The following is a 23,443-nucleotide window of genomic DNA, read 5'->3' on the forward strand; positions in this document are numbered from 1 at the left end:
CATGACCAACAGCGTGATACTGGGATGTTGGGATTTTTTTTTTCTTTTTCCTAATACATGCATGATGAAGCACTTAGAGCATAATACAATAAAAAACTCACTGGTGTGCTTCATGGCTGTGCCCATCACGAGGAAGCTCACGGTTATACTGATGGTGATGAAGATCTGGATAAGCTCTGCCACCCATGAGAACCGACTGTACTTCTGTGTTATGATCTGTGGAAGAGATTTCAGCAGCAGATTTCATGCACACAGTGAAGGATGTGTATGTTGCAGCTGTTATACCACCAGGTCACCACTAGATGACACCATTTGTCTTTCTGAGCACAACTGAACTAGTAAATTGACTTCAAGTGACTGCATTGAGAATCTAGCAGCTCACCAGCACCATGAGGTTCGTATGTTTGATTAAAATAAAATATAGATTAAAATAAAAACTATTACATACAATAACAAAACTCAGAAATTAAAAATGTGGTCCACAATCCCACTAGAAACAACCAAACGCGAGATATATCTGATCAAGAGCAAACCTATTGACATTTAAAACCCCCGTCTTCTCACCTTTCCAGAAGAATCAGTTCAGAAGAGCTGCTTGTGTGCTGGAGGTCACACTTACTGTAGAGGTGCAGTTTTAAAGGTCAGCACTGCCTTAAACAGATCATTATGCAATATCTTTGGGCTAACAGAACAAAAAAAACTGTTTTTAGCCAGAAAAAAGATGAACTTTGAGCTTAAAAGGGCTTTGAGCTCCGGGCAAAGGCACTGCACATTGAAAAACACAACTTGTGGAAAGTATTTTGATTTGAAAAGTCCTTTTTCCCCCATCAATAAAACAGGATTTAACTCATAACACTGTGTGTGGGCTAGGAAATTTGGGTCTTTCCAAGTATAGTCTTTCAGTCTTCTGTTCTCATTCGTGTGCGAGTGCCCTGATCTCTTTGTGGTTGGCGGTTCTGACTCATATCTGACATTTCAATCTTTCAGCCCTGTCTCTGGAATCTCAGCCCTGCACATCATCCCTCGGCTCTTTTCATGCACTTTTTCTCTATCGCCTCTGCATGCTGAGAAATATTTAGGTATTTTTGCTCTGATATGCCAAATCTGGTTCTTCGGACTCATAGGACTTTGATAATAATGAAACAGGCACACAGATTTTTCAGCAGTAGGGCTGAGCAATAAAAAAAAAAAAAAGTATGTAAGTTGATTAAGCCTTTTATTCAATGCATTGTTTAACAAATCAGCAGACAGACAGACAGACAGACAGATCACTTTAACATCAAACATCTGCACTTTGCCAAGAAATGCCAAAGGCCTGTCTATTCTTTAGAAGGGCTCTGCTGCCCTGGGTCAACTGCTCTGCAAAAGTTTTGAGGGGCTGGTCAGTCAAAAAAAAAAAAAAAGAGCAAATAGAGTGGTATAGGGAGCCAAAAATCCGCAGAGAGGAGACTCAACGCCTCACTGCCCCTAAATTAGATCACAAATTCTCGCTCATGGCACAGCCTCACCATTGGCCCCTCAGGCAAAAGATTGCACATTATGTGTTTAATACTTTGCTGCCACCGAATACTCACACACACGGGAATTACAGCACATTCACAGCAGAATTAAAGGGCCATACGCTAATCAAATCTGAAGGTAAAAATTATAACAGCAGACATTGATTGACATTACAGCCATAATAATTCATGCACCCTCATGTTGTTTCAAACCTGCATGGCTTTGTTTCTTTAGTGGAACACAAAAGGAGATATTTAGTAGCCAGTTTGAATATGCAAATAACAAAATATCAGTATGGACTGCTTTAATGATGCTTTTTTGGTAACTCTCTGCTGTTGCTGGTTGGGCATTCTGCTAAATATACCGATCAAAGATTATTATTTTTTTTTTTTAAAGAAATTGATACTTTTATATAGCACGAATGCACTAAATTGATTAAAAGTGAGAGTAAAAACATTTATAATGTTACAAAAGATTTCAATTTCAAATAAACTGAAAAAATGTCTCACGGTTTCCACCAAAAAAAAAAAAACAATTATATATATATATATATATATACACTCACTTAAAGGATTATTAGGAACACCATACTAATACTGTGTTTGACCCCCTTTCGCCTTCAGAACTGCCTTAATTCTGCGTGGCATTGATTCAACAAGGTGCTGAAAGCATTCTTTAGAAATGTTGGCCCATATTGATAGGATAGCATCTTGCGGTTGATGGAGATTTGTGGGATGCACATCCAGGGCACGAAGCTCCCGTTCCACCACATCCCAAAGATGCTCTATTGGGTTGAGATCTGGTGACTGTGGGGGCCATTTTAGTACAGTGAACTCATTGTCATGTTCAAGAAACCAATTTGAAATGATTCGAGCTTTGTGACATGGTGCATTATCCTGCTGGAAGTAGCCATCAGAGGATGGGTACATGGTGGTCATAAAGAGATGGACATGGTCAGAAACAATGCTCAGGTAGGCCGTGGCATTTAAACGATGCCCAATTGGCACTAAGGGGCCTAAAGTGTGCCAAGAAAACATCCCCCACACCATTACACCACCACCACCAGCCTGCACAGTGGTAACAAGGCATGATGGATCCATGTTCTCATTCTGTTTACGCCAAATTCTGACTCTACCATCTGAATGTCTCAACAGAAATCGAGACTCATCAGACCAGGCAACATTTTTCCAGTCTTCAACTGTCCAATTTTGGTGAGCTCGTGCAAATTGTAGCCTCTTTTTCCTATTTGTAGTGGAGATGAGTGGTACCCGGTGGGGTCTTCTGCTGTTGTAGCCCATCCGCCTCAAGGTTGTGCGTGTTGTGGCTTCACAAATGCTTTGCTGCATACCTCGGTTGTAACGAGTGGTTATTTCAGTCAAAGTTGCTCTTCTATCAGCTTGAATCAGTCGGCCCATTCTCCTCTGACCTCTAGCATCAACAAGGCATTTTCGCCCACAGGACTGCCGCATACTGGATGTTTTTCCCTTTTCACACCATTCTTTGTAAACCCTAGAAATGGTTGTGCATGAAAATCCCAGTAACTGAGCAGATTGTGAAATACTCAGACCGGCCCGTCTGCAACCAACAACCATGCCACGCTCAAAATTGCTTAAATCACCTTTCTTTCCCATTCTGACATTCAGTTTGGAGTTCAGGAGATTGTCTTGACCAGGACCACACCCCTAAATGCATTGAAGCAACTGCCATGTGATTGGTTGATTAGATAATTGCATTAATGAGAAATTGAACAGGTGTTCCTAATAATCCTTTAGGCGAGTGTATATTAAGAAGCACAAATGTTTTCAACACTGATGATAATAAGAAATGTTTTGTATATTAGAATGGTTTCTGAAGGATCATGTGACTGATGACTAGAATATTAAAATACTTCTTTTTAAATGGTAATAATATTATTATTTTTACTGTATTTTTGTGCATGAGAAACCATTTTAAACATTTTATCGACCTCAACCTGTTGCATTGCTAAGGGTGAATAAATTGTTATTGATTTATTTTTGGCCTTTATTAAGATAGGATAGTGCAGAGGAAACGAAGTGGGATAGAGAGAGGGGGATGGGACCAGGAAAGGTCCTCGAGCCTGGATTCAAACTCTGTACGCCTGCAGCCCAACGTCGTTATATGTCGGTACATTGTCCACTAGGCTATCACCGCTGACAAATTGTCATTTTTAGACAAACTATTCAATAAAGCCAAAAAAACGTGGCTGCTGTTGTCAGCTTTTTTGATTTAGACAAGCACCTAGTAACAGAACCAATGATGGACTATCTGTTGGACATTATCTTTGAATCCACGAGTATCATAATCTAGCCGAATAAACAAATGTAAATAAAACATGATCTACATCAAAAACCATCGGGCTGAAGGCGATTTGTACGCTTATCTAATTTAGGCAAAATTTTTAACCGCGTTAAAGGAATATAACATCACTGCATCATAAATTAGAGATGTTTCCATGCAAATTAGGATTATAAAGTTTCTCTTCATCTCGCCCCTTGGAGGAGAGACTTTATTTATATCCTAGATGCGGTGCATATGAAATTGTCAGCTTGATACACTCTGTCTCAGGCAACCCATGAAATGCGGTTGTCTATGTATAAATAGAAACAAGTAGATACGCTACAAGACCGTTGCCACTGTGCTGCTCAAAGCATGATCTCAACTTTTTCTCAAATTCTCTGTAAACTCTGCTGAAGTTTACAAACCACAGCCTTCTCTTTCATCGCGACTAATCTGTCGGGCTTCACAGAACACAGTTTGTGCTGATATACTGTATGTATTTCATTTGTTTTTTAATTTGGGTGTTCTTTTATAGTAACCATGTCTGGAGCTCAAATCCTTCAATAACCTTTCTACTATAAACTTGCTAATACCCCTCAAACTAGCCAATGCTCCTAATAGTTTACAGATGGTTTTAAAGGAATAGTTCATCTAAAAAACTATGTACTCGCTGTCAAGTGATCCACAAAAATGGTACAAAGTCTTCAAAAAAGGTGCAAAGGACTCCTAAAAGCATAAAAGTGCCCTATATTTAAAGTCTTCTCAAGTCATGTGCTAGCAGAGATGGGAAGTAACAAAGTACAAATACTTCGTTACCGTACTTAAGTGGATTTTTCTGGTATCTGTACTTTACTTCACTATTTATTTTTCTGACTACTTTTTACTTTTACTCCCTACATTTTACACAAATATCTGTACTTTCTACTTCTTACATTTTCAAACCAGGCTCGTTACTTTAGTTTTGGTGGATCACCATTCGATAACAAATCTATAATACATCATGAATCAGTTAGTTTTGACTGGCAACCTGTTCATGACTTAAAGTGCAGGTCAGTTTCATTTGTAAATAGGCTGTAGTTTTGTGTTAGTTTACTTAGTTAAAAATTAAACAGCTAGCAACTCTTAGCAGTAGCAGCCAGATGATTAATAATAGTCTACTGTAAACTAAACTAAACTAAATTACTATCATCACTCAAAATACTGTATGATAAAGGACATCATTATTATCTAATGTAAAGTTTCAGAAGTAATTTAGCAGTAGTAATCGTTTTATAATACGTTTAGAGGGAGCTCGGGCAGGACCCTTACAACCATGGTAACAACCTAATGGTTAGAGAGTCAGACTCGTAATCCAAAGGTTGCGAGTTCGCGTCTCAGGTCCAGCAGGAATTGTAGGTGTGAGGAGTGAATTTACAGTGCTAACTTCACCCTCAATACCATGACTTAGGTGCTCTTGAGCAAGGCACCAAACCCCCAACTGCTCCCCGGCGCTGCAAAATAAATGGCTGCCCACTGCTCCGGGTGTATGTTCACGGTGTGTGTGTGTGTGTGTGTGCGCCCCTTGGATGGGTTAAAAGCTTGGATGGGTTTTGCTACTCTAACCATGAAATGTGACAATAGCAACTGATAATGTAGGAAACAGCAGACACATGTACATAATCAGTTGCATGAATGAAAGTACTTCTACTTTTACTAGAGTATTTTTAAACACGAGTGTCTATACTTCTACTTGAGTGAAGGATGTGTGTACTTTTGCCATCTCTGTGTGCTAGTCATACTGTATGTATGAGGAACAGATTTGTATGTTAATCATTTATACGTTATTCAAGAGTTATTTGAACTTGACAACTGAATCGGTTTGAATAATGAATTATTGAATACATTTGTGAACTGGATCAATTTACTCAGTAAAAAGATTCGAATCAAAAGAATGATACATTCACAAAAAGATTTTGCAGCTTCTCCCAAGATCTCGAATGTGAGCAGGCAGATTTATGAGTGGGCAGATTTTTAGTAACAATTTTTGACTGTTTTTTCACAAAATTATTAAATAGCTTGGGTAGACTGGGAATATAGTGCTTAAGCTTTTTGGACGCTATGCTTTTCTGTTCTTGTGAAGCTTGAATGCTTTAGTTTTTCTTTCATTTCAATTGCATATAATACTGACTAGTAAAATATTCAAATATTTTCCTTTTGTGTTCCATGGAAGAAAGTAAGTCACACAAGTTTGGAACGGCTTGAGTAAATAATGACCTTTTGCAGTACATGACCTTTTTATGAATGCAAAGAAGATTTCTTATTTAAGGGTCTGTAAAATCTCAAGAGCCTCGTAGGGATGCAGAAGAATATAGCAAAAGCTCTGTGACAAATTTGCATAATAATGAAGATAATGTTTAAAATGTATCAGCAATAGCACAACACATTTTCACTACTCCAGCGCAAATTTTAGAATTACAGAGAACTGTAGCGTTTCTGATCTCTCCATGACTCAAAGGAAATGCCACCCTGTTGGGCTTAGGTGGAGGAAAATGTAGCCAGCAGCTGCAGAAATCAACACCATTTCCTTAACATGCATGAGATGACCTTTAGATTAAAAAAGCATGTCCTGTTGACAGAAACCTTTATCATGAATCACTCTGTTTGAAATTTCCATTAAACAGTCATCATTTATATGCCATCCATCCTTATCACTTTTGTTTAAACGCATTCAAATGAGATCTTAAAGGTTTTAGTTCAGAGCCAAACTCAAGGTCAGCTCAAAGCTTTGAACAGATAGCAGAGTTGTGATTGATGGCAGTTGTGAGGTCAGAACCAGCTCATCATTATGCTAATCATCTCCAAGACAAAAGATTCCCACCATTGATCCTTTGTTCAAACACAGCGGTGGACACTGATTGGACAAATTTACACTGGAAACGTGAATGACCTGCTGAGAGGTATCTCAGCTACAGTAAAAAATGTAGTGAATCTCAGAACAAAAACAAAATAGTGATAGACTATAATACAGACAGACAGACAGACAGACAGATAGACAGATAGACAGATAGATAGATAGATAGACAGACAGACAGACAGACAGACAGACAGACAGACAGACAGACAGACAGACAGACAGACAGACAGACAGACAGACAGACAGACAGACAGACAGACAGACAGACAGACAGATAGATAGATAGATAGATAGATAGATAGATAGATAGATAGATAGATAGATAGATAGATAGATAGATAGATAGATAGATAGACAGACAGACAGACAGACAGACAGACAGATAGATAGATAGATAGATAGATAGATAGATAGATAGATAGATAGATAGATAGATAGATTTTATGACTGATCGTGCTACATGCTATGGCATTCAATTACACACGCATCCAACTAGAAGTGACAGCCTGGTGAATAATCTGCATTACATCTTTAAAGGTTATTCACGATTATGTACTGCTGCCAAGGAGTCTAGTCTTTACAGTGCTTTGTTATATGGAGCTGTTTGGTAGATCGCGATCTAATTCGTTTGTCTACACCGTAATTAAAATGCGGCAGACTTTAATGGACAGTAAAAAAAAAGGCAGAACACCGTATAACTCCAAGCCGGCACCGTAACTTCATTTTGACGCGCGGCTAAACAAAGGCAGAACACAGTAACTCAATTGGAGCGTTCCAAACAAAGCAAAAGAGCCGTTACTGGTGTTATACGGTGTTCTGCCTTGGTTTCTCTGGGGCTTTTTGAAGTTACGGTTGAGACGACCCATTATTTTCTCGGAAAAACAACGAAATTGACTCAAGATACTTATGTACATGATAAAGGATGTCTTGAATGTCCCAAAAATATCAATAACTCATTTTCGCCAAAAATCGACGTTACAGTCTTTTGCCTTTGCACGGCAGTATAGTAAGCAGCTCTCAGTGGACACACGAGCCTGTCAGAAGCTCTCCGGCAGGTGCAGAGGAACAACGGAGCATGTGTCCCGACAGAGAACCTGGGAGCGCAGAGTTACAGCATAATGCTAAACAGCCCTGCGTGTCCCAAACGCCTGCAGCAGAGCTTGAATAATTGATGAAGTGCTGGGAATGTCAAGACCCAGCGAAATCTCTGTACTTGTTCCGTGATCAATGAGAGAGCCCATATTTCTTGACACCCAACTTATCATGTTTACATTAAGAGTCTCAACTACAGCTAATGCTGTTTGATGTTGCTCAGCAAAATCATCTGCTTCAGTGGTTGCCTCTGAATTAAGGAGCTCCAGTTCCAGGCTACGAATGTAAAGTGGTCCCAGAAAACCGTTCAAATGTATATTCACCACAAGATTGTATGCCACAGGACCCCGTAGCAGGGTGCACTGTCGACGCAAGCAAGAAAAAGCAGGATTATACAGAATTGATGATGTAGGTGGTATACCCCTGGGATTTATTAGTCTATTCATTTATTACATTTTATTGCTGGATAAGCCAGCTATTCAATTGAGAAACAATGATTCAGCACTGTAAAAAACTAAGCAATGTTTTCTCTAAAGCAGTACATACCAATGCACTTCTAATGGGGCCCCATGCAGAGGAGTCCATCTGCATCTATTGTCTTTTTTTATTAATTATACAACTGAAACTGAGAGAAATTTTGAAAATATGCAGCGCTGATTAATTTGCTAGAAAGAGGGCTTAATTGAACACTATGGAGATTTCAATTACATAGTGGCATAAACGTAAGCCAACAGAAGAAATGCGTTATTATTTTCTCTTTTGCTGTGTGATCTGTACAGTGTCTGAAAAAACTTGTTTTTTGGGAAAACAAGACAGAAAACTGCACAGAAAATATATAATTAACTTATTTAAATATTCCAATACAACTGTATTCATGCACTATCGTTCATTTAATTTATTTATAAAAAATATTTTATTAATAATCGAATAAACATTAAATTACAAATTTTCCTTTTAAAAATCAAAAATATAATATGTATAACATTATACATATTATATTATAAATATATATTGATTAATGTTCAAATATATAATTTATTTTCATTACTTTGAAATCTAAAGTAATTAAATATTAAATTAATAAAAATTATGATTGTTCATTTACATATTTTTATTATGTACATTTAACTTTATTCAGTGTGTTTGTGGTATAGTGTATAAAGCATGTCTCATCTTTGTTTTCATTCTGATACAATACTGTATTTTCACTGTCCATGCTGCTGAAGTTGAGAAAATATAATAACATTACCCTGCCTGCAAACTGACTGCTATGAGAGGTTGTTTTATATACATAATTCTGGCATAATTTTATTACATAATTGAAGATCCATGCCCAAGTATAAAGAACCCCTCTTTGTGTTTTTGTGAAGAATATGTTCCAGGGGGAAATTCAGTCTTGTCAGCTTTTACTGACCAGCTCTGACAACTTCCTTTGCGAACGTGTTCATCTGGTTGCCCTGTCAGCTGTTTTCTAAAGGATGAAAAACGTGTTACAGCTCCCTCGCCTTCCTAATGCCATCATGTTTTGTTTTCTGTCAGTTTCTCCTCGACCTGTCTTGCTGTACCCGTGCTGCCATCATTTTCTTTCCCAATGCCTTCAGCTCTAAGGATTCATTGGCTCACCAGTCACATCTGCATAATCCTTGCCCATACCGTGCAGCTCAAGAAAGACGAGCTCCCCAAATTACATCAGTCTCAAAGCTGGCCGACACTGGCTAAAGAACATTACCTGTTATGAGTCTGTGTGTTAACCTGTATGTAAATGAGCACATCAAAGTTTGTCCAACACGTCTGGTCCACAAAAACAGGGTTACAGGGCAGCTGACCTGCTGTCTCGTCTATGCAGTTCCTCGTAACATCCCATGAGAATCATCTAATATATTCCTTATGATGAAGGCTGCTGAAGCAAATAGTGCTGAGTCACCACCTGCTTCAAAAGACCGGTGCTCTGCAGATTCGTATTTGAATGAGGAACAAAAGTTCACTTACGGGAAAGTACTTCAAAAGTTTTCTTTTCACTTTTCCTAAGGTTGAAGATTTGAAAGGTTTACGCTATATATATATATATATATATATATATATATATATATATATATATATATATATATATATATATATATATATATATATATAGATTGAAGACGAAGCTGATTGAGAAGAGAGAATTGCATCAAGCCTGGACAATGTATTCTAGGAAATTGTACAAGATGGAGAAAATGGGTGATTTTTGTTATAGCAAAAATTCTGATTTATATTATGGTATGAACACCAAAATATGGTAGTGCAAAGATAATCTTTGCAAAGCAGAACATACAGACTGCACAGTCGATCCCACACAATGTCCAAGTGTTTCACTGAAGCATCTGCAGTGGATCTGTGCTATAACCAGTTTTATTACCCAAAACCTCAAAAATAACAGACAGATAATTGTGAAAATAGATTTTCCTAGTGTACCTCTCTTTTTTTCCCAATTGCACTAAGAACAGCCTCATCTTTGATCTGAACTCTAATATGATTTAATATGATATTAAACCCAATAATAAAGCAGGTAGGTCAGGTCTCACATATCCATCCATTTCAACTGACATCTCCCACTCGTCTTCCCCTGGACTCTGGCATTCAACATTACCTCTGAATAATAAATGGATCTCAGCTGTTTTAAGCAGTGCTCAAATGGTTTTGACAAATATTGACCCAGAGTAATACAGAGAGAATTCCTAATACATCCTGATTGGCAGACTCACGCCTTCCATCGCAGTCAAGCCTCCAACGGCTGAATTACACCATCAGACAGAAGACTTGAAGAGGAAATAATAACTCATGTCAGGTTACATACATTATCTCGACCTTTGAAATATGGAAAGATAAGATCAATGTTTTAGGCAAATTTTATGCTCAAGATATGTAATGAATGTTACATAATCTCTTCAAACAACACATGAATGCTTTCTACTGGAGGTATTCAGAGATGTTGAACTACACTTGAAGGCTTATTGGATTTGCCACTGTTGACTTTTCGTTAGTCAGATACAGGTAGTAATTAGAGCTTTAGATGAATAAACTGCTTGCTTCCTTCAGCACAACTTGAAGACTGCTTTGTCAAATCTTGTTTTACTTTTGCGCTTCATTATATATCGGCTAAAGAGAGTTGGGTTGGCAGAAGATCCTTTGCAAAAGTCAATAACGATCATCACTAGTTCCTTGAGGTGTTTTGGTTGTTTTCACTGAAAAACAGGTGAATAATAGTTCATAATAGGCATGCTAAGTTAATAGCGAGAATTGGTCCCTATACTAAAGTGTTACCTTTTTATATATTTATTTTTAAATAAATGCATTATATTGATGCATATTATGGAAAATGTATAGTGCCAGTCTTACTGACCCCAAACGTTTGAACAGTACTGTATAACCACAAAGTAAAGTTGTTATTATAGTAACTCTCTGATTCAGGATATTTATGTCAGCATCCAAATATTTCCAGTAATTATGTTCACACCATCCCTATTTAGCACACAATGCACATTCGCTATATAGGGAGCAGTCAATGAGTGAGCAATTTTGGATGCAGCAATTACAACTTCATTGTTGGTTAAACTAATCTCTCCTGTCCATTACTATACAACGGACTGATGAATTAGCCTAATTCATGACCTGATGGCATGGCGTGTTCATTAAAACGGCAATGCAGGATAATTGTGTGTTGTTCCGTACCAGCGTTTGTGCACTTGAATGTTGTTCTTGCCATGGAGGCAATGTGCGACCGTCATCAGTTCTGACTCATTTCACTGTTCAAGCATACATAATATGTAACACGATTAAAAGTGAGAAAAATAATCTGAATATCTGTGCTGCATATCAAGTAACCACCTACACGACCACCTCCTCAATGAATGTGCTGCCATCGGCTGATCAGAGAGTTGTTCGTTGTTTTTTTTGTCCAATCTAACAGCCATCACAAAATTAGTGAGAACATTTCTTCACTGAATAAAGTGCACTGAACTTACGCTCATCTGAAGCTGGTCTTTTAACTGTTCAATCAACTCTGCTTAAAACTATGGGTGATCAGGCTTTCTCTTCATTGGCTCCTAAATTGTGGAATTCCCTACCCCCTAAAATTAGAAATGCAGAATCCCTTAGTGTTTTTAAATCATCCCTTAAAACAGATTTTTTTAGGGTAGCTTTTATGTGATTTATGTGATTACTTTGTGTTTTTTATATTGGCCTTGTATTGTTTTATCTGTTTTTTACTGTCTGTACTTTTGTGTGTATCTTTTTTACTTCATATTTGTATTTGTATGTAAAGCGCTTTGAGACGCTACTTTTAAAGGAGCTATATAAAATAAAGTTTATTATTATTATTATTATTATATACTGTATACGGTCATGGCCAAAAATATCGGCACCCTTGGTAAATATTATCAAAGAAGGCTGTGAGAAAGAATCTGCATTGTTAATCCTTTTAATCTTTTTTTTTTTTTAAATCACAAAAATCTAACCTTTCTTTGGATAATAATAATTTAAAATGGGGGAAAATATCATTATGAAATAAATGTTTTTCTCTAATACACATTGGCCACAATTAATGGCACCCTTTTATTCAATACTTTTTGAAACCTCCATTTGTCAGTTTAACAGCTCTAAATGTTCTCCTATAATGCCTGATGAGGTTAAAGAACACCTGACAAGAGATCAGAGACCATTTCTTCATCCAGAATCACTCCAGATCCTTTAGATGCTCAGCTCCACGACAGTGCTTCTTCTCTTCAGTTCACCCCACTCATTTTCTACAGGGTTCAGGTCAGAGGACTGGAATGGCCAGCAGAAGCTTGGTTTTGTGCTCAGTGACCCATTTTTGTGTTGTTTTTGAGGTTTTGTTTGGATTATTGTACGGTTGGAAGATCCAAACATGGCCCATCATAAGATTTCTAACAGAGTCAGTCACTTGTTGATTTTTTATCTGTTGGTATTTGACAGAATCCATGATGCCATGTGTCTAAACAAGATGCCCAGCACCTCCAGCAGAAATATAGGCCCACAACATCAAAAATACAGCAGTATATTTCATTGTACATATGGGGTACTTTTTATCCTTGTGTTTACCAAACCCATCTTGAGTGTTTGCTGCTAAAAAGCTCATTTTTTAGTTTCATCTGACCATAGAAGCCAGTCCCATTTGAAGTTCCAGTCGTGTCTGATAACTGAATATGCTGGAGTTTGTTTTTGGATGAGCAAGGAGAAGTTTTCTTGAAACCCTCCCAAACAACATGTGGTGATGTAGGTGCTATTTGACATTTTTTTTAAAGGTTTTCTGACCCCGAGACTCAACTATTTTCTGCAATTCTCCAGCTGTGGTCCTTGGCGAGTCTTTAGCCACTCAAATTCTCCTCCTCACCGTGCATTAGGACGATATAGACATGTCCTCTTCCAGGCAGTTTCATAACATTTTATGTTGATTGGAAATTCTTAATTATTGCCCTGATTGTGGAAATGGGAATCTTTTCTTAAAGTGACTTCACTTATTTGTGAAGCTCAATTATCTTTTGCTGCACATCAGAAATATATTCTTTGTTTTTTTCTCATTGTGATGGATGATTAAGGGAATTTGGGCTTTGTTTACCCTCCTATTTATATTTCTGTGAAACAGGAAGCCATGGCTGGTGTTACATCCAAGGACGTATTTGTTTTGTTTTTCTCCCTGTTTTTCTCTCTTTCTCTCTCCCCCTTTACTTCCCATAAGCAGGAGGTAATGGCTGCCACCTGATTCCAATGACTGGTGATCTGATGTGATTGCAGAAGGAGGGGAAACTGTGAGGATTTAAGCTGCACCATTGCACAGCGCAGGGTGTGTGTGGAGGCTGCATTGTGAGGTTTCTATTCTCAACCCAACAAGCTTTATTAGTTGTTTTGTATTTATTTATTTGTCTTTATTTCTTTATAGTGTTATTGTGTTAACACTTTTGTGGTGACTGAGGCCTACGACAAGAAGTTTGGCTTGGAAGTTATTATCTGTTTGTATTTTCTTTTGTTATTGTTGGTTACTTATGAAGTTCATTGTTAATTTATGGGTAATATGTTAGTAGAGAGGTGGGTGCCATTTTCTTTATACCTTGTTTTTCTCCTGTTTATGCTAGTTAGGGAGTTAGTGCATTGTTGTATTTTTGTTTCCTTTTCTTTGTTTTAGCTTAGTTTCTCCCTAATAGTTAGAGGTTTTATGTTTGTTATTTATGTATTTTTATGTTTGGCCTTGCCTCCTCTTGAAGCTTTGACATCCTCCCATAACTTTAAAATAAAAGAACTTGTTTCTTGATATTGAGTTGATTGTTTGCATTTGTTAAAGCACCGAGGTTGGGAATTGAACCTTGCCTCCACACATCACCTTTTTATTCTGTTAATTGTTCCTCTAACCCTAGACTAACTGGGAACGTAACACTGGATGATTTCATGTTCATAATCACCCTGGAGTGCTCAAAATTGTAAATATGAATGGGAATATACTTCAGATATTTTACATTTATTTCACAATGATATTTCCCGCCATTTAAAATTCTTATCCAATGAAAGGTTAGATTTTTGTGATTTTTTTTAAATAAAAGATCAAAAGGATTAACAATGTAGATTAATTTTCACAGCCTTCTTTGATAATATTTACCAAGGGTGCCAATATTTTTGGCCATGACTGTATATATATATATATATATACACACAGACACATACACACATATTGTGTATATATATAAAATCAACTATAATGCATGTCTTATATCTGTTAGCTGAATGAAGATGGAACAATATTTGGCCCATATATTGATGTTTAATTTCAACAAAAGTTATTTAAATCATTAAAGTAGACACTTTATTTACATTTAATATGATTTCTATGTATATAACATTATTTTTATGAATTTAATTTAAGGTGAATGCCAAAATAGGACATCATGTAATCATATATATATATATATATATATATATATATATATATATATATATATATATATATATATATATGTGTGTGTGTTAGGCTTCAAAATCAAAACAAATCCATCAGAGAGAACATTAGGAGTGGCCAAATCAACAGTTTGGTACATTCTGAGAAAAATAGAATGCACTGGTGAGCTCAGCAACATAAAAACGCCTGGATGTCCATGGAGGACAACAGTGGTGGATGATTGGAGGATACTCTCCATAAAGTAAAACCCTTTCACAACATCCAGCCAAGAGAAGAAAACTCTCCAGGAAGTAGGTGTGTCACTGTCAAAGTCTACAATCAAGAGAAGACATCACTAGAGCAAATACAGAGGGTTCACCACAAGGTGCAAACAAGGCCAGATTAGACTTTTCCAAAAAACATCTAAAAAAGCCAGACCACTTCTGGAAAAGCATTCCTTGGACGGCTGAAATTAAGGTCAACCTCTACCAGAATGACTGGAAGTAAAAAGTATGGAGAAGGCTTGGAACAGCTCATGATCCAAAGCATACAACATCATCTGTGAAACATGGTGGAGCAATGTGATGGCATGAGCATGCATGGCTTCCAGTGGCACTGGGTTACTGATGTTTAGTGATGACGTGACAGAAGACAGAAGCAGCTGGACGAATTCTGAAATGTACAGGGATATACTGTCTACCCTGATTCAGCCAAATGGAGCAAAGCTGATTAGATGGTGCTTCATAGTACAAGTGGACAATGACCCAAAACATAAAACAAAATCAACCCAGGAGTTTTTGAAGGTAAATAAAGAGGAATATTCTGCAATGGCCAAGTCAATCTCCTGATCTCAACCCGACTGATCATGCATTTCACCTGCTGTAGACAAAACTAAAGGCAGAAAGACCCACAAACAAACAAGTCAGCTGCAGCAAAGGCCTGGCAAAGCATCACAAATGAGGAAACCCAATCTTTGGTGATGTCCATGAGTTACAGACATAAAGCAGTCATTGCCTGCAATGGATTCTCAACAGAGTATTAAAAATGAACCTTTTATTTCTGGTTATGTTTATTTGTCTAATTACATTTGAGCCCCTGGAAATGGGGGGAAAATGGTTCTAATTCCTAAGCATTTATGTTATGTGTTTGCTCAAGCCCTTGAATTAAGTCCGCACTTCAATTTCATCTTGATTGTTTAGATTTAATTATATTCTGGTGGCGCACACACACACACGCTGGGACTCTCCATAGGCGTAATGGTTTTTATACTGAACAAACTGTGTGTGCTATTGCCCTACACCAACCCTACACCTAAACTTAGCCCTCACAGGAGACTTTGTGCATTTTTAGATTTTCAAAAAAACACCATTTAGTATGTTTTTTAAGCCTTTTGAATTACGGGGACATAGGCAGTGTCCTCATAAACCACCTTCATATTGTAATACCTCTGTCATACCCATGTCATTATACAAATTTGTGTCCTCATAAACCACATAAACATGCACACACACACACACACACACATATATATATATTTACACACAAATACTTTATATATTTTTATTTTTATATATTTTATTTTATTATTAATTTCCAGACCTTTATTTTATTTTAACTACTCTCACTTAGGGCAACATTGCTGTCATATACTTTCAGCAATAGTGTTGCGCTCCTGTTGGTGGCTTGCAGTTAAGCATCTGTTGCTAGCTGAGGAAGTGGAGAAACACCTGTCAATCATGTCACTAACTAGTGAGTACAGTGACTGACTCCCCGCGGTAGGGCAGTTTTGTAGCAGCGCACACACAAACACTCTGTGGTGTATAATAAATACACCGCATGATAGAGATTAGAGGCAGGCTAATTATAGACTCTGTATAGCGCACTGACACTCCTCTGGTACAGTAGGCCCATCGCGGGAGGGGAAGCCCACACTGGGTGTGTCAATCATTCGTCTGGAATGCTCACTGCTTCAAAACCTCCTCTCTTTACCTGTCTGGGTGACAAGTAAACTGTTGTAGAGAGATCACAAACAATCATGTTTATGTTCCTGGTGGCTGCTTTCTTGTGAAAAATGCTTATTGTGTTGGTAATGATTACTTCAGCAGATTTAATATAAATTAAGTGTCATCTGAGACTGTAGATATTGAAATGCCATGCAATTTGGCGTCGGCAGTATTTATGAACACCTGACTAGTCTCAGTATTCTCAAGGGTTAAACTACTGTAAGAAGTGTTTTTTTTCTTCTTAAAATTAAATTTCTATAATAACACTACAAATACTTTTTTTTCCTTCACTTTTTTAAAAAGTGAAATTTGTTAGATTTACACTTCGATTTGGTTACAGAAGTGCAAGCCAAAGTTCTAAGACTTATAAAATATGTAGAGACAGGCAAATAGGAAACGCTAGGGTAAACATGGGCAGTGTTCTTACAAGGTGGAATAATTTGACACCAAATTTGCAGAGTTTCTTCTCAAAAGCTAAGCTAAACCCAAGTTCTTGCCACAAATGTTAGCTCTTAACTGGAAAGCCTCATATAAAACAGTAAGATACTGTGATGCACGAGTAGCGCAGAAACGGCATACTTAACCTTTAAAGCAACTTTTCACTGCAGTTAACCATTGCTAAATTAAATGCATGTGTTGCATCTCACTGTCAATTTTTTTAAGTAGATGCCTGCATATTACAAAAAGGAGGCAAAACTACTTGAAAGGTATTTATGCTAATATAAACAGAAGGTGCTTTGGAGGTGATATCCAGCACATGAACAGCCAGCCACTAGATCATGTACATTTTCATAACAAGCAGAGCTGAAGTCTTTCCTAACAAAGCCTTCTTGTAATACAGCACATCTCTGTGAGGCGAAGCATGAAGGTTGCACTCTGTGCAATGCAAATGTCACAGGGAAAGCGGGGACGTCAGAGCCTGAAAACGTCCTCAAACGAGCGTGTGTTCTGCCAACCCCAACGAGACAGCATAAAAAGAGCAATGTTTACTAACTAGGGTGATGAACCCCCTGTTGAGCCCCCTCCCCTTCTCAAACAGCTCCGTCTACCAGGAGCTGATGACAAACACATTTCTGAACCCGCTTTATTTCATTTTTAACCTACTGTTTTGAGAATGAATGATACGAATGAGGTAATCATTACAGTCATCATACTCCAAATAGCAAAGATTGATTGGACAGCAGCCAGCAATGCTACGGCGCTGCAAGAGGTGGAAATGCAGTAACTCCGCAAACAAACATCCAGCTCACGTATCTGTGAAAAACATCACAACTGAATGCATTGGGCCAGAGACGCTGTTCTCAACTCTACAGTTGTTATGACATCCATGCACATTACTCACAACACCACACGGGAAGCTTCTGAGAACGTCTTGAGCTGAGGATGGGATCTTTGAATTCTAACAGATTGGAATGGAAATATTTAGCCTCACTACAAGGTCGGTAAGACTCAAGCAAACCAAGAGGAGCACCAAGATACAAGAGTGTGCTTGAAAATATTTAGTCATGCATTATTCATTATTGTGATTCCTCTCCTGCCTCTAAGCTCATTTCCAGAGTACCGGGCCGGCCATATGCACGAGACACAGAAGAATGATTTTCACACTTGAGTTGCCACAGAATTGCCAAACACTGTTCACACGAAAAGGGTTTCTCCCAAATGGGAAAGGTTGTGTCAGTTGCAGTATTTAAAGAAATAGTGCACCCCAAGATTAAAATTCTGCCATTATTTACTCATCCATATGTTACTTAGAACCTGCATTCAGTTTTTTCACCATTTTCTTCAATGTCATACAAAGGAATAGATTTTTAAAACATTACACAGCTTGTTGAAAGATAGTTCAAAGTAACCAGGGGCTGTCAAGCTCCAAAGAGAGAGAGAGAGAGAGAGAGAGAGAGGGAGACCAAACATCCAAATATATGTCATTTTTGGCAGAATTAAAACTTCAAAAAAAAAAAAAAAAGTCCTTTTGTGTTCCACAGACAAAATAAAAGCATTTGGATTTCGAATTAATAGGGTGATTTGAATAAGCGATGTGATATTAAATAGAAAAAATCTAGAAAGAAGAGGTGTACATGACACATTTTACCTTAAAGAAAACCCTAACCTTAAAACAATTACCTAAAAAAATGTTTAGAAAATAGAATTCTGCTTAACAGTCATTGATATTATTTTCAGGACAATTAAGTTTATTTTACCATCTAATTCTCAGTATTGTAATATTGAGAGATTTAAATATACATATATTGCAAAAACTAATTGAAGAATATTAGTTTAAAATAATCATTATAAGAATTATTAGACTTAATTTAATGCCAGATGCATCACAGTAAAATGTGTGTATTTGATAATATCACAAACCAAAGAAAATCCTAATGTATCCTAAAAGTAGATTACATTTCTTTATGCAAAATACAACTTTTCTTTTGGTTTCTAGGATGAAATGTGACATTTCTTGACAGGTTTTATGAGGTTCGTTTGAATAATAACAGCACTTTAATATTTATGTGAAGTTGGACTATCCAGTTAATATTATATTAAACTGCTGTGGGTTTGTTTTTATGTTTTACATTCTTTACATATAGATGTTCAACATTCAAATGCCTTGGAGCTACTCTGTTTTAAAGTGATAGAATGAGCCTGAAGAGGGAGTCAAAACCAAACAGCTTCAACAAATCAAGATGTCAACTAAAGACGGCAATAATGATCTGTGATTCAGACATGAAGTCTGATTAGAGCATCTCAAGCCACATACTAGCCTCTCTGATTTGCAAAACACTTGACCTTTGAAAGTCAAAAAGCAAGAGTACATTATATCAGAAACCCCTTACACTCCAAGGCTTAAACATAGGAGAAGCATCTTAATATTCACTTATTCTTGGCCTGTCACACATTCAAAGCACTGCAGACATTCAAAGGCTTTCTCTGTATTACAAGGCCTGCTAATTTAGATTTGAGAAGCACTGGACACGGAGTAAAATAATAGCATTTACCTTGGTTAGAGGTATCGTCGCTATCTCCCCTGCCTTTTCAGACCTGAAAAAAAAAAAAAAGCAAATTACGATATAAAAAGAATGAAATAATCTGCTTTAATTATAAGTGTTTTATAAGTGACTATGAGTGTAGTACTGTGTATTTCTCTCAAACGAGAGCTATTTTGACCCTGTGACACTAAAATCCAGTTCTTTTATTACTCCAGTCACACTGAAGAACATTCTAGTTAAGTGGTCAAAAGCCTAAAGGCAAGGCCAGAATGTTGCTGCATGTGGAGCATGGAGTGAATCCGTTACAAGCCTCTGTAAAAACTTTTCTAGGTTTGGTCCACAGGGTAAAATGTACCTCCGATCTTTCAAACAGTCACCCCTCTGGGAATGTGTGGACTGATTCTCCATTCCATTTTCATTCACTGTTGTGTCTTATAAAGTCCTTGCTTTTGGCTCAGTCCCTGTGTCTTTGAAATTCAAATAATTTTTTGTCTTTTTTCTTTGTGGCTTTGTAGCTAGAGGGCTATATTTCAGAGCTACTAATCTGCTTTTGGAGAGAGGAAGCCTGCAGTAGTACTTGATGTCTGGCCAATTTCAAATCATCCAGGAGGTTACGTCTGAAAGCAAATCAACGGAGGAGATTTGACCACATGCATGGTAAAAAGAGCAGAACTATCCTTAAATGCATTGTTTTGCTCCTCGTTGGCCAGAAAATCATTTGGCAAGTGCTTTGCTTCAGGCCAGCAATGGTAAACTGCACTGACTTACTGCTTTCACTTCATCTCAGTCATGTTTTAACTTCAACAAAAGGGGTGATATACTGTAACTCAACTAACACTCACTGCTCTGTCCTTCCGTACAGCACAACTAAGGAGGTCTGTTATACCTGACTCCAAAATGAACTAAAATAAAATAAAAGTTACAGCAAATTTAAATTTTTAATGATACATAATAAAACCTTTCCAACCCCCCCCAAAAATCACTAAATATCAATAACTCTAGATTGTGCTAAGAAATTTACCACCATTAAACATTACATTTTTTTTTTAAATAAATGTTTATTACATTACTAAATGGTTTACAAACCCTTGCAGTCCTAAAATAAATAAAATAATTAATTCATTAAAATAAATAAATTAAAAATTAAAACTAGTGGGGGGAAAGAAATAAAACTAACAATTGCAATTGTAAACAATTGTGAAAACTAACAAAAATAAACTAAAAACTGTTTAAAAGACAAATAGGATTTTTTAAAAATATAAATAATAAAAACCAAGTTGTGACATAAGCAGACAAAAAAAAAAAACCCCTCCTATTTCATAATTTTAAGGGTATAGGGACCCATTTTAACCATTAACTAGTTGCTTATTAGCATGACTATTATTAACATATTGGCTGTTTATTAGTTCTTATAAAGCACATATTCTGCATGACCACATTCCTAATCCCACCCAAAACCAAAACTTAACTACCTTACTAACTATTAATAAGCAGCAAATTAGAAGTTTGAGTCAAAAAACGCTTTGTCAATAGCGAGAATTGGACCTTAAAATAAAGTGTCACAATTTTAAGAGCAATTCAATAAACTATCAATCAATCAGTCAATCAATAAATCAATCAATATATGAAACACTGAAGCATTACCATTATGTATTTCGCAAACTATTTTGTTTCTATTTTGAATGGGTACAAATGGAGAAAGATATGGGTCGTGCTAAACCTCATATATAAATATCCTTTATTAGAGGATTTTATGAATACTCTTTTAATTACCCAATACGCCCCATGTTCTTCGACTAAATTAACTGGCACACAAGCATATAACAACCAGGGAAAGGACAGCAGATCAATATGAACAATGGCATTATCAAATTGAGTCCAAAAAATAATAAATAATTATAGAAAATACCTCTGCTCCAGTTGTAAAAAAGTCTTAACGACTGTAGACAAATCAATCGCACGGCTGACAATATAATTGCCTGCGTGGAAGAAATATCGAGTAGCTCCACTAAAGTGCTTTAATTGAATTGAAAAAGCAAAGCTCTGAGTCAGTGCTTAGAATCCATCAGCTGTATATAATCAATGAATCCAGAGGTTATCAAACGCAAGGCTGAAGCAGGCTGACCCTCTAGCTGTGGGGAAAGGCCTCTGCCTGCTAAAGTATATTTCGCTTTCAATAATGGAGGCGCCAGATGAGAGGCAGTCAGGCCTTTCAAATATTTAACCCCGGCTTTTGTAAAAGAGATGCATAATGCAGTGGAAACGACATTCTCTGTAACTGTGGCGCAAATGAATTTCTCTTGGCTTTAATTATTTCTTTCCTCCCACTCCCCTGGAGTCCTCCTCTCTGCAGCCAGAGGATTGTGTGAAACATTTCGTGTCTGACCTCCATTTTTCAAAAACTTCAACAGTTCTGCCGGGAGACCGAACGCACACCCAGGTGTGGGTCGCATTGTCCCCAGGACTTGGTGGTGCAGGCAAAAACCTAGAGAACTGTGCGCACATTTGAATAAGGCGACAGAGTCAAACTGCTGTTAGGGGACCATATGAAACGCCTAATTGAATCGAATGGGCAAATGAAAGCCCAAACTGAAAGTGAAGCAAATTATGAGATGAAATCTACCACTACAGCTTTCGGAGAGCCTCTAGAGAGTCTCACTACACATGGCGGCCCTGAGGGGAGGCTTTTACTCATTAGTGAGTTGTAGGTCTGAAGCTGAGAGTGAGAATGACAGCGAGCGAGCGAGAGAGAGGAAGACAGCCACAGTAAAGAAAGACAGACGATGAATGAGGTAATTATTCTGGGATAAACTCATAAAAATGCACTTGAAACCCGTAAACAAACAGCTACATATTGATTTATGTGTAATTGCTAGTTAGATGACATGCATTCGCAGATGCAGCTTATACTAGGTGCGTAACAACGAACACATTTGCAGTGAACTTCAGCAGATTTTATTTTCGAGGTACTTATGCACCTGATAATGGGAGTTTAAGCAGGCCAGGCTCATGCAGTGCATCTTTTAACCTCCAGGGGCCACTGTTGTTCTGCGGATCTCTCACTCAGAGTCCCATCATTCCCTCTCATAACTACCACAGACACCTGTCGTCATTAACCTGTTACCCTGCGCCCCTATTTTTGAGCATTTTGTAAAAAACGATATAACCAAATAAAAATGTCTGTAGCTCTTGAACCCTAAGGTCTATATTTAAAAATCTGGTGTTGTTTGAAACTAGACACTTGATCCTTTGTTACTCTAGAGTCATAATAACTCAAAATTAGTATAGCAATAGAGTAAAACAAGGTAAAATATACATGAAATTGACTCGCGATATGTTTTAATGAAGCTCACTAAGGGAAAAATGGATGAGACTTTCATGCCAAAGGCCTGAAAACACCATAAAGATAAAGCTGAACATCTGACCATGTTTTGATTCAAATTTGAGGATGATACTCCCAAAAATGTAGTTTCTGTAAGCTTTTATTTAAAAAAAATCTAGGCGTCCTTTCAAAAAAGCCATTTGGAGACCCCAAATAGACACTTTGTAAACAAATGTCCAAATGAGTCAAAACTACATAATACATATATGTATATCAATTCAGAACTGCTCTGCCCACCAAAACACACAATAAAAAACTATTTCTGAACAGCATTTGTAGTGCTGACTCATTTAGTCATTTGGTTAGTCTACAAATGGCATTTTTGAAAAAAAACGCCTAAATATTTCCTGAAATAAAATATGAAAT

At 37.2% G+C, this 23,443-nt stretch overlaps 1 protein-coding gene across 1 annotated transcript in view; it reads right to left on the reverse strand.

Annotated features, from left to right (window-relative positions):
• LOC306855424 (uncharacterized protein) overlaps window positions 1–23,443 on the reverse strand; it is a 50,044-nt gene that overhangs the window by 23,208 nt on the left and 3,393 nt on the right. The window contains exons 2-3 of the mRNA XM_079394139.1: window positions 19,705–19,747; window positions 102–216 (exon numbers count right to left, since the gene is read on the reverse strand). Of these exons, the coding sequence (XP_079250265.1) occupies window positions 102–216; window positions 19,705–19,747 (158 nt within the window). The remainder of the gene's footprint in view (window positions 1–101; window positions 217–19,704; window positions 19,748–23,443) is intronic.

This window comes from Barbus barbus (genome assembly GCF_936440315.1).
Source record: "Barbus barbus genome assembly, chromosome: 35".
Classification (NCBI taxonomy): domain Eukaryota; kingdom Metazoa; phylum Chordata; class Actinopteri; order Cypriniformes; family Cyprinidae; genus Barbus; species Barbus barbus.